The 12,078-nt window shown below is 40.9% G+C and overlaps 1 protein-coding gene across 2 annotated transcripts; it reads right to left on the bottom strand.

Moving 5' to 3' along the window:
- Positions 1-769: 769 nt before the first annotated feature.
- Positions 770-10,661, bottom strand: LOC136477801 (RNA polymerase II C-terminal domain phosphatase-like 1). Of its 2 annotated transcripts, XM_066476054.1 has the most exons (16): positions 9,944-10,659; positions 8,315-8,791; positions 7,664-7,874; positions 7,343-7,500; positions 7,196-7,266; positions 6,931-7,036; positions 6,769-6,855; positions 5,717-6,244; positions 5,559-5,625; positions 4,671-4,804; positions 4,535-4,588; positions 4,184-4,280; positions 3,433-3,638; positions 3,185-3,334; positions 2,059-2,132; positions 770-1,541 (listed from the first exon to the last, which is right to left on the bottom strand). In XM_066476054.1, the coding sequence occupies exons 1-16, from the start codon at positions 10,223-10,225 to the stop codon at positions 1,436-1,438; spliced, it is 2,808 nt and encodes a 935-aa protein (XP_066332151.1). In that variant the 5' UTR covers positions 10,226-10,659; the 3' UTR covers positions 770-1,435. The 2 variants fall into 2 exon arrangements, with proteins under 2 accessions (XP_066332151.1, XP_066332152.1); XM_066476055.1 differs by lacking the exon at positions 3,185-3,334 and having other exon boundaries at positions 9,944-10,661.
- Between the last annotated feature and the right edge of the window lie 1,417 nt (positions 10,662-12,078).

The raw sequence follows: 12,078 nt of genomic DNA, 5'->3' as shown, positions 1-12,078 counted from the left end.
AAGCGAACGTGACATTGTTTAATGTCCATTGAACTCCAAATTTAAGTGACCTATTAATTCCCTGTTACATCAACGAAGGGAAGCATTAAAACTTATGGAATTATTGGTTGTTTTCTCATGAAGGTAGGCTTCTCCAGTTAATCCATATATATTTCAATATGTTAATGCAGAACTATGGTTATTTTTCAGCATATTTCAGTGTATATTTCACTAAGTCACTTTTTGTAGCACTGATTTCTCATCGATGTCAGCCTTCTCCGATGGTCACAGCATATTTACATGTTTAATGGACAGTGTGCCTTCTTTTGCATTCAGTGATGAATGAATGACTTTTCTGCTGTACTATTCAACTTGAATTGGTTTTTAAGGAAGTAGTAGACAAGTAAATTCACAAAGTACAGAAGTAAAAAAAAAAGTCAGAGATGGCTTTTCTGCTGTAGTAATTTAATTTAAGATAGAATCCTGTAATGTTGCCAAGTTAAGAAATATATGTTGAAAGAAAGTCTCAATTGGAGAGTGTTACATCAGTTGCAACGCACAGGCATCTGCTATTAGAACAAATCACTAGCTAGAAGGTACACGCTAGCGCACTGCTGGGTCTTCCTTTTATCAATAGGAGTCTTCCTTTTACCAATAGGATTTCATCTAGACTAGCTATTTGATCCCGTTGGGGACGACCTAAAGCACACATTTCACTGAAGCTACCTATGTGACAAGTCCATGCACAATCAGAGTGAAGGGGATACGATCAGAAAAGGGGCAACAGAATTAGAGAGGCAAATTCCCAACCTTGTAAAGAAACGGGGCCATATATTACAAGATGACTACAACATACAAATGAATGCTGTCCCCTACTGGATTCGTGCAACCTCCATGGAGATTGCCTGCCTAGGCTACAGCTACAAAGATTACTATATCAACGTACTGGTAATACAGTCAAGTACTCAATTCTGTGCTACAATTTACAACTTGCCTAAATAACTTGGAGTGAAGGTAATAAAACTGGCTACCTGCTAAGACCCCGAGCTACAGGGGGTTTAACTTTAACCTGAACCAGAGCAAGGGAAGAAAAAATTGTCCAGCTACAGCGCCGCTCTTTGATCCATGGAATGAAATGGAGCTGCGTGCCTGCATCAACCCCTGGTTTAACCATTAAACTTCCAGGTCAAGGATTATGCCAAGTAGACAACATGTGGTAACACTCGTGACTGGTCATATCATGGCAGAATGCATGAAGTTATGGCCACCATTAATACTTTATAGTTACTTGGCCTTTCGTCCGTACTCTCATGGCCAGTGGCGGCCTGTGAGAGCCTTGGAAGCCCACCAGAAGCCAGAAATCTAGGGCTTGCATTCAATGTGTGGAGACCTGACAGTTCAATGCTTCATCCAGTTTTAAAAGTTTTGTGCCCAGGCACATCATTTATGCAGACATCTAAGGAACATGACCTTCGATCCTAGAATATGTTCCATAAGGAACTCTTTGTACGGTCCTTGGAAAATCTGGCTTGAACCGCTTGTTAAAATTTGGTGCCAATGACCTGGGGTAAACAGTAATTATAGTCATTCAAATCATATGAAATACGTATAAGCTATAATATACACATAAAATACTGTGATGGAAATCTTGTCCACACATGGATACAAACATAACAAAAGCTGCAAAATAACAATTTACAAAAAAAAAATGACTGGAACATGAAATGTTTATTCTACATACATGACCCAAAACACAGCTAAGGCACTATAACTTTTCCTTGGTCACCTCTTAAGCGTAATCCACAATAGTAACTGAGAACTAGTTTAGTCAAGAGTCAAGACCCTATTACCAAGCACACGAACAAACACTCCTATTTCCTTCCCTATCAAATTTGACTACTACTCTGCTACATGGCAACACTGTAGAAATGGACTTAGAACTCAGATTATAGGGGGGGGGACTGGAACCAAGAAACATCTTGCAGTTCCATTCAATAGAAATCCAGTGCAGCATGTAAGGTAGTTTTTCGTATAAACAAAAAAGTAGCAGTTATGCATCACCAAAAGACAAATAATCACCTTGGAGAGCCAGATCGCTTATGACCAAGTTGACCTAGCATGGATCTTAAAGTTCCAAGAGCCTCATCAGCAGCCTACAAAGTAAATAAATAAATAAATAACATGTGAAAATTCAAGTTGGGAAATTATCAACTAAAGCAACCCAATCAAGGAAAGCCCATTGCATGTTTAAAATTTCCATTTATGCACGCTTTGTTAACTAGTAACAGCTCAAAACCTCAAATCTAATATGATTATCTAGAGTGAGCACTGCGACAAATGCAATGCTTCAGACATTGGCTTTCTGAAAAATAAAGAAGATGGTTTGGTTGAAAAAACAAATTACAGGAGGGCACCTGAATTCTCCTAAGCCATTTAATTTGAGCACCTGCTACTGTCATAGTGTCATCTGCCAACATGATCTATGTCATATTGTCAGCAGTTTAACTTTCTCTCAACTCCTACTCCCATGACCATCATCCTCAATCTTTAGTTGCCTCCCTCTACCACCGGCATGGTGCCACACTACCACCGCTGCGGCTGTGCCATAAATTCAGTTTCTTGCTTCATTTTTCGGTGGAACAAATTCAGTTTCTTGCTTCATTTTTCGGTGGAACAAAATTATTATCTACATGACTAAAATCATAGTGCAGTCAATGAGACTAACATGAGGGCTTTGACTAGACCTTCTGGATAGTTGAGTGTTTAGCAACAAAAAGAAAACAACGGCTGATCCGAGCAAAACATACTCGTTGAAGGAAATAGGACATAAGTCCAGTTTACCTATTGAAATTTGAACTCACATAAGAACACAAAAACAAAGCATGACCATCCTTGATGCTATTTTAAACGCAAACTTAGGTATCCTCTGGGTTTACTAAATGAATCCAGATTTTCTTAAGGCAAGGAAACTAAAGTAACAATAAAAGGGCGTACCCAGTGCAGAGAGCTCCCGCTCTGTGCGGGGTCTGGGGAAGGGTGTCAGTGGCGAGCCTTACCCTCGCCTGTGCAATGCGAGGAGACCGCGACTTGAACCCGGGACCTTCCAGTCACAGGCGGTAAGACTCTACCGCTTGCACCAGGCCCGCCCTTCAGACTAAAGTAACAATAAGAAAATAAATTGAGTCAGTATTAGACTGCTTATTACCTGGAGCTTGGCCTCTTCCCATGTTAATCCAACTCCTTTGCCTAGAATTTGTCCACCAACTTCTACCTGAGCATAAGATTCTTTCCCAACTAAACCATCTGCTGGAGATGGACGCTCTTGAAAAACTAAGTTATATCCCTCAACCATGCACTGCAGTGTGTTTATATATATATATATACCATAAGGTCTACTTCATGAAAGAGTATAAAGTCAAACTACTAATAATCAACACAGCTAGCTAGACTTACAAGTTCCTTGAGAGCAGCAACAGAACCTCCTGTTTTCCTGGAATTGTTCTCCTCCATTTTCATAAAGCGAGATTCCTCGGAAGTACTTGAAAAAGGCAACATATCATCCCTGGTATTTCCAGAGTAACCAAACACATTTCTGTTGCTACTGAAACCATTTTCTTTCATATCAGTCAACCTATTTGGATCAGATGACAAGTATTTATCTGCAAGTAAATTTACTATGTCAAACTCAATAAAACAGACTATTACACAAAATGTTCCAGCAATGCACAAATGATACAAAGCTCTACCTCAACCAAGAGGTTGTCATCAAAGAAATTAAAGCTCAAACAAATGGGCAAGCATGTTACTAGAACTATTAAGCAGCATGAGGTGGCTATTGCTGAAACATGCTCAGGATGAAATATTACAGGATGTTTGATGATGCCCTAGGAGAAAATTCAATACCAATCATCAGGGCACGGTATGCTACCAAAAACAAAATTATGAGCAAAGTTTTATCGGTTGCCAGAACACTGCCACCATCACCACCATGAAAACCAAAGCCTGTTAGTCCCAAGCAAGTTGGGGTAGCCTGTGTTCTGAGGCGTCCCTCACGGTCTCACCCAAAAGGGGGAAGGATGTGATAGGTTTGGTTAGCTAACCTAAATAACACAGCCACTCATATGGAGATAAAAAAACAATTGGTTCACATGACACTGATGACATATATAGTGTTATACTGTAAGGTGAAGTAGCACAAACTTACTGGCCAAGTTTCTTAAAGACATTTCTGCAGCTTGGCGCTGTGCTTCTCTCCTTGTCCTACCAATTCCTTCACCAACCTTTTCCCCAACAATCCAAACCTGAACGAGATGCAATAAAAAATAATAACAAGGAGACATAATATAAGCACAATAACATTATTGTAAGCACATGATAGTTCATCAGAAGTTTTCCATCAAACAGTCAACTGAAAATCAGATACTAAAGTACATTTCAGTTCTTGATCAGATTCATTAATCTCCTCCGAAATTCATATGTTTCCACAACTTCCTAGTTCCTATTATTTTGGACTTCGATGTTTGATGAAATTGCTAATATGAAGAAATTAATCTACCTCAATAGAGAATTGTAGTTCTGCAGTATCACATAATGTTGACCTGTACTCCACCTAAACACAAAAGGAAATGTCAACAAAGATTGACTAGAAGAACAAGTCTTCTGGTCCACTAGCATTGAATGCTACACAGTACCTTAGATCCACATTTCAGAGCAATCCCCTCTAATATGCCAGCAGAGGTCCCAGCATACTGTGCAAAGTGTCTTCCTGATTCTATCTGGTTGTTTCTCTGGCTTGAGGGAACATGCCGAGCTGCTAGCTCCTCACCTTCATGGCATAAACAAAGTTAAGCATAACCATCCTATAAAACACATGTACACCAAGCTGCACTTCACAAAAGCAAAATCTAGGGCTATTAAATTGCACAATTTCATAATTGTGCCACCATTTGTGAAAGCATGTGAAATAAATAGTTATTCACCATCAACACATTATCTCATCACAAACTCATGTGGATATTTCTGGTCACATACAGCTGCAGGATCATTAAAATAATAGATAGAAAGAAATTCCTTAAACTGTGAATAACAGAATGAGGACCTTGTTCACCAATAATGCACAGGTTTGTGCTACAATATTCTACGAAGCCAAAAGGCATGTGTTGCAGAAACAACAATATGGGAGAATTAAAGAAAAAGAGAGGCCAGCAATATGAAGCAGGAGCGAGGAGTGAGCACGGGCCAGAGGAGTGGAAGGGACCTTCTTTATGGTTTTCATAACATATGAATTGCATGTTGCATTATCACAATTTGTAGTAGATGGATAGGCCCAAAACAATTCATCTAATCAAACAAACTAAACAACTACTACTGAGCAACTTATATCTAACTTCTCTCCATCTAACTTGGAATAAAGAAAAGCTTATTTGGCTTATCTCTAAGCATAGCCAGACCATATGTAATGGGGTTGTAAATGCACCTAGTATATGAGTGGCAACACATGGCAAGGGAGCGCATGGAAAGTGGCCCTCAAGGTGAACATTTTTAAAACTAAAAGGCAGAAAGAAATTGATAAAACATACCAGAAAAGGATCTGTATTTTGGAGGTGCATGGTTCTGAAGGATGTGGTGATCCTCGGTGTGTGGTAGCTGCACCAAGCATAAGCTTGTCAGTTGTCACCTAGTGTCTACATGGCTACTTAGCAAATGAAGACAATTAAAAGTTTTACAAATCATGTACCTGAGAGGGAAACCTCTGGTTCTGATAGCCAAATCTATCAGACGACATAGGACTATCCCCACCATGAAAGAATGAAGGATGAGGTGGTTGTTTTTTCTCGTAGAGCATAGAATCGGATTCCACAGTGAAACCTGCTGAACCTCTATTCAGGTTACTTGGGTTTAGCCCATCCTCTGTGGGAAACCAATTCCCATGAGGTTGCACTGGAGGAACTGGAACTTGCACTGGTGGTATTGCTGGGAGTGGAGGTGTAGGATCTCTTGTGTCTTGACCATGCTGTAATATGAGAAGCCTTCTCCTTGTGTCCGGATCCAACTCAGACTCAGGAACTTCGCCCTCTTCTCTAGCTGGAGAACCTTGCAGTGAATCTGAAAAACCTGGTTGAACAACTGGCTGGCTGAATGGAGGTGGCATCATGCCAAGAGGTAGGGCTAATGGTGCAACTGAAGACGAAACAAAATTCTGAGCAGGGGCTACTGGCATGACAAAGTTCCCCGCTGTTTGATGGAATGCTTGAGCATTGGCTTCCTGAAAGTGGTTCCAACGAATATAAGAGAAACAAATGGTGCACAACTCCGTAAAAGGTGGGGGCATAAATACAAGTGGGAGTTAATTTTGTACTATAAAAAATGCCTACAAAAATGGCAGCAGCTCACAAGAAAAAATATTTGTACTGTCATAAACCACAAATAAACAAAATTGTTTGCGACAGACATCAAACTCATTAATACATTGACATTTGTACTGTTTAGTTATGGAATAAATACACTGTAGTTATGAAGTTTTTTTGAGTTTTCATTGTATAACACTATTTGCTATGGACAGGTGATTCGTGCTGCTACAATATTAGGTGCTGAGAAAACTAAAATTTCTGAAATTTTAGAACCTTAACTGTAATTTATACCCTCGTTGTTACTTAGTAATATAGTGAAACATTTTTTTTTCTAGAAACTGTGCTAATAGGCCCCTGGATTGTTACTGGAAGTGTTTTTTGTGTGTGATGGTTGGCCAATTTAGGGGAAAAAATCAAGATAGTGTCAAAAGGCACAAACCTTCGTTCTCCTCTCAACCTCTGCATCTGCCATACCATCAAAAGGCAATGAATCTCTATTTCCATTCACTAATGCGGCATTCTCATCCTTTGAACATGAAAAAAAAATGTTATTGCTTAGTGAAAAGTGAGTACAGAAAGCAACAGGTTCTCCAAAATTTACCTCTGTTATCAAATATTTGCCAACATCTGGCGCAGATGAGATATCATTTACTTCATCCTCATAGTGAACATTGCTAATCCTTGGTAAGAGCCCTTCATCGAAGTCTCTGTGGATTGAGCCATGAAATTCTATGTCAGCATTGGGCTAGACTTTACTGAGGTATAAGTTATAGAGAGCAGAGCAGTCTAGAAAAGTATTAGGATGAACGACAAAAATGCAAACAAATGGACACTACAATCAGATTAAAAAAATAAGATAATCTTACTTGAAGAAACCACCCCTAACATTGCATGCAACGTTTCTGGCTACACACAGAACCGGGATAGAACAATTTGCCTAGAAGGTGGAAAGGAGGGATCCTGTTAGTGACAATATAATATCTTTGTATTGGTAGACAGGCCATGAACATCACCTCTGCCTGAGGAGCATAATATGGAGTAAATGCAGGAACCACATGAACTCGTAATTGATCCTTCTCATCCCAAACTTTCAGACGATCATCAATTACTAATGCCATACCAGGATGGCAAGAACCATCATGGAAGACATTTAGCAAGGACTTCTTTAAACCTATAAATGGTAAATTTCGCATTAATTTCAGTAGAATGAAACTAAAAAAGAAAATTTGAGTTTTATTTTTCATAGTTTGTCAGATTGAGTATGACAACATTTAGAAGATCACATTACGCTATGCTCTTTTTGTACTTGTTCAAAAACAAGACGAATTACATACCAGATTTTACACACACCATCCGATCATGAAGTTGAACAGAATTAATCAATCTTGAATCTGGATCAAGCAATCTCCACATTTCTAAAGCATAGTCTCTTTCAGCCATCGTACACACATAGACCTCAAAACGCTTGCGACCTCTTGCAATTAAGTAGCTGCGAAGATCCTCCCAGGCTGGCCTTAAACGTACAAGCACGCTGGTATCCCTAATCTGCAGAAAGCAGAATAAAATCAGATGGCTGATTGACATTTTTTGTGCAACCAAATCAGAAAGTCCAAACAAGGTTGGAAAATGCATGCAACAACGAGGAATCAAAGTTCCTGAACCATCCTTGCTATTACTACACAAGGATGGACTATTTGCTCATACATTCATCCATTGGTCTAACAGAAAAATCAATAATTCGAATAATTATTGTTGGACATCCTTGATTATATGCAGACCTACATCCTTGAATCTTAGAGCTTTTGCTTTGCTCCAGGACTTGGGAACTTCTACTTTATGACATTCCCTTAGGGGTACTGGTGTGCAAGGAAAACCCAAATTTAGCAACGGCATACTGTGTAGTTATAACATAACATATCTATGTGCCAATAAAGAAATGCTACCATGGACAGGCCCAAAGCAAGTTCAAGCAATTTAGCACATACCAGAGGATCTATTCTTGTCAGGATAATGTTTTTATCTTGTAATCTTATAACTGGACGTGTCATTGGTTGCTGGTTATCAGACAATGGTGGAACAATCTCAGGTTGTGCTTTATACACTTTTCCATCATCATAGACCTGATCACCTTCTATATATTGCTTTAGGATGGACTTATCATCTTGGTACCTTTTGATCTCTGATAGCATACCATTCCTACGCTGTGGATCAGTCTCATTACTCAGCTTTCTTTGAAGTCCATCAATTCTGTCCTCAAAAGACCGTGATGTATTGGCGACAATCAATGTCTCATCAAGGTCAAACACGATACCCAGGCACCGAAGATTTAACATGGTCAAGCAAGAATTATACAAACCAAATGGCAATTTATAGCCCCAGAAACATGCATGATTTGTCAAGTTTCTTCTGGATGTCATCGCAACTAAATGCAATTCTCCATCTCCAAGTGGAACAACCGCAGTCTGAAAGCACAAGGAATTAACGCGTTCAATATGATATATACAGTATAGAACCATAAATGCAGTTTCCAAATGAATACGAGGGAAATGAAAGTAAGTGGAAGGTGAAGATGGATGTTGAAATCTCTAAGAGGTAAATAATACATGTATTTAACTCTAATAATGCATGCCAGAGCTATAGATCTTAACTTCTCAGTGATATTTAAGAAAATAGGGGACATCAAGGCATGGAGAACCAGCTGAAGGCAAAATCTTAGGTCCAAAATTGCAAAATCTGAATTGGCTGTCATTTCATAAGTGTATATCCTGAATTCTAAAATCAGGCAAAGTTTAATATGGAATATGGAAATGTCGATACCACAGCAAAGAGACTTGAACTTACAGGATTGCCATGAAAAAAAAAAAACATTTGCACAGGTTTGTATATTTAGTCAAACTGAATAGAGAAGCACTTGAGTAACAGTAACTTAATGTGACAGACCCAGGCATTCCATATTATATATTTTAATGTTCAACTTGTTATCAGGAATCAGGAATCAAAATTCAGATTCAATTAGTGTGATGTACAACTTTATCAATTGTCAACTAACGCTACATCCAGTGATCCAAAGTCAACGGGTATCAAATAAATGCCAATTTTTCACAAGTCATCAGATTTGTGTGTCCCAATTCCAGAGGACCAATACATGGCACTCAGACATCCAGTGGCTGATTGCCTGATTGTGAAGCTTAAATCTCTGATCTGAAGTCCTTCCATCTAGCCTCAAAGTTAAAAGTTCTGTAGTTTGGTTGATGATACAGAGTTAGGAACGAGTTCAAGTCCACAGGAACATCAAAGATAGTGAAGGATCATGCAAGTTCAAGTCGGTGTCATCACTGAAAAATATCAGTTCATTCTTAGTCATCCGTTCACATCCTGCCAAAAATCCTTGTCCAGTGATCGTTCAAGTAAAATTAACAAAATTATTCCCACCCTAAATGTAAGAATTAACTATGTCCCGGTAAGCTTGTCCACGTAATAAGAATAAAAGATATTCCTTCCATTAAAGCGTCCCCCACGTAAAATTCGTGGTATCCTTTAATATGTTCATATTGTTCTCTTTTTCTTACGGAGGATGTGAACCTCTTTTTACGTCAGGAATAATCTGTATATACCTTGTTGTCCCTGAGGCAAGCGGCGTGCATGGCGACGAGAGGCATCGGCGCCACGTCGGCGGCGACGGGCGGCCTGGACTCCATGACGAGGCATCGGGCGCCGACGGCCACGGTGTGCATGACCGCCAGCGGAGGGCACCGCTCGCTGGGCGGGGAAAGGCGGTCAACGCGGATTTCTCGCGCCCACGCCGCCACGGCCAGGCCCGCGCTCGCCTCGCCCTTGGGCCACACCTCCACCTCTCCGATTGAGGTGTTCCCGTAATAAACCATCGACTTGAACATTCTCTCTATATCCAGCAAAAACAACAAGCAGATCCAAAACGGATCGAGCAGATCCGCAGGGTCAAGGGTTCGTTCTGGGCGTCCAAAACAAGGGCCCTGGTTCTCGACCAGGTAGATCTGCAATCCTTGCAGATCTGTTCTTATGAATCGTCCGAAACAGAGAAAAAAACACACACAGGAAACAGGTAGGGGGAAAGGCAGGCAGATGTGTTTGTGTGGTCTTAAATCAACGATGCTTAAGATCGTGTTCGAATTCTTCACCGTCTCTGACCAGATTTGGTGCGTCAGGTGAGGATTCGCAGGGTGTTGCTCGCTCAAATCTAGGGGAGGAGTTCGTGCGCTACCGCGTCTATGGCGGCCGCGTTGTGGTGGGGGAAGGGGAGAGGGAGGGAGGGGTCGTTGGGAGAGGCTTGAAACCCTAGCCTTTGATCGGATTGCGGCCCCGAGCTGGAGAGCAGATGGATTTATTTGTTTTGGCAGGTGGCGGGGGACTGGGGAGGGGCACGGCGCACGGGACAGGGGGTGCCGGCGGTTAGGCTGGTTCGTTGGTATTATCGCCTGGTAATTATTACAAATTTATATATGTTTTTGCGTTTTTCGTTCTATTTTCTTTTGCGCCTGCGCGGCAAAGGCGTTTGGTTCTGGCACGTCTGCGTTACTGGTCGTGGCCAGGAGGAGGGCGGTTGACCCACTTTTACTTATTTTTTTATGGCTGGGTGGATGGGTGGGTGGGTGGGTGGTGCTGGGCCACCTGGCCGTCCAAATCGGTGTCAACAAAACGAGAGAGATCGGCCGTCTTTTTTCTCGATGGATATGGATATTTTATTTTAAAAAATCTTGTAACTGGTTATGAAAAAATAAGACGCTTGAATCACAATATATGAAGGGTTTTCTAAGACCATCTCCGTTAATGGCTCCCTTCTAATGGAGCTTTACGTTCTCGGGCTCCCTCTCTTGTTTTTAATATAATACTAGATATATGTTCGGCGTTGCACCAGGAGAAATCTCAGCAATCGGATGCGAACGTATCAGACGCGGACCCTTAGATATAGTTTTCATATTGAAACCGGGTAGGACACGATGTATGAACTCCGACCTCCGAGTAGAGGATGATTCGTACTGGACACGGACATGTGAGCAAGGATCAAGATTTAGTATCACTAGATAGATGATGACGTTAGAGTCTTTTTAGATATATATGGATAGAGATAGAGGTAGAGACGATATCTATTTTTATCCTTCGTATCACCAGTATAATTCAAACTCATATATTTGTAAACCATATAAAAGAACCACCTTCAGATATTGGCTCTTTCTACCATCTTCTTGTGACAGTAGAGAGTTGCTAGTGAAAGGAGACCGTGACGCCTAAGAGGAAGGAGATGAATTAGGCAACTTAAAATTCTAACTCTAAACTATGGCCTCTTTTTATAACCTTAGCAAAATTTATACAAAAGATAAACTATCTAAATGTGCAACTATGATTTTGCTAGTGCGTTGCTATCTCTACCGTAAAAGGAGTTATGCAAACAATGTAAATGCGGAAGCTAAAGAGTAAGGTAGAGATATGCAAACTCCCGTCGACGACTCCGGTATTTTTACCGAGGTATCGAAAAGAGCGCAAGCTTCCCCCTAGTACTCGTTGGAGACCCTCGCACGGAATCCCTCGCAAGGGCCAAGCTCCCGGTCGGGTATCTCCGTGGATAATCTCGGACCTTCCCCACGCATAAGTGGGTCTCCGACGTGCCTTCCGGCAAGCCTCTCCTGGATGCTCCCCGCTGTCTTCGCTATCAAGCTTCCGGCCGAAATGCCACAGGTCTTGTTCCCTCCGGTACACGGTGGCGGCCAGACCA

This window comes from Miscanthus floridulus, chromosome 8 (genome assembly GCF_019320115.1).
Source record: "Miscanthus floridulus cultivar M001 chromosome 8, ASM1932011v1, whole genome shotgun sequence".
In the NCBI taxonomy this organism is placed as follows: domain Eukaryota; kingdom Viridiplantae; phylum Streptophyta; class Magnoliopsida; order Poales; family Poaceae; genus Miscanthus; species Miscanthus floridulus.
Note: the sequence above shows the minus strand (reverse complement) of the source record. Positions and strands in the feature narration are given on the sequence as shown.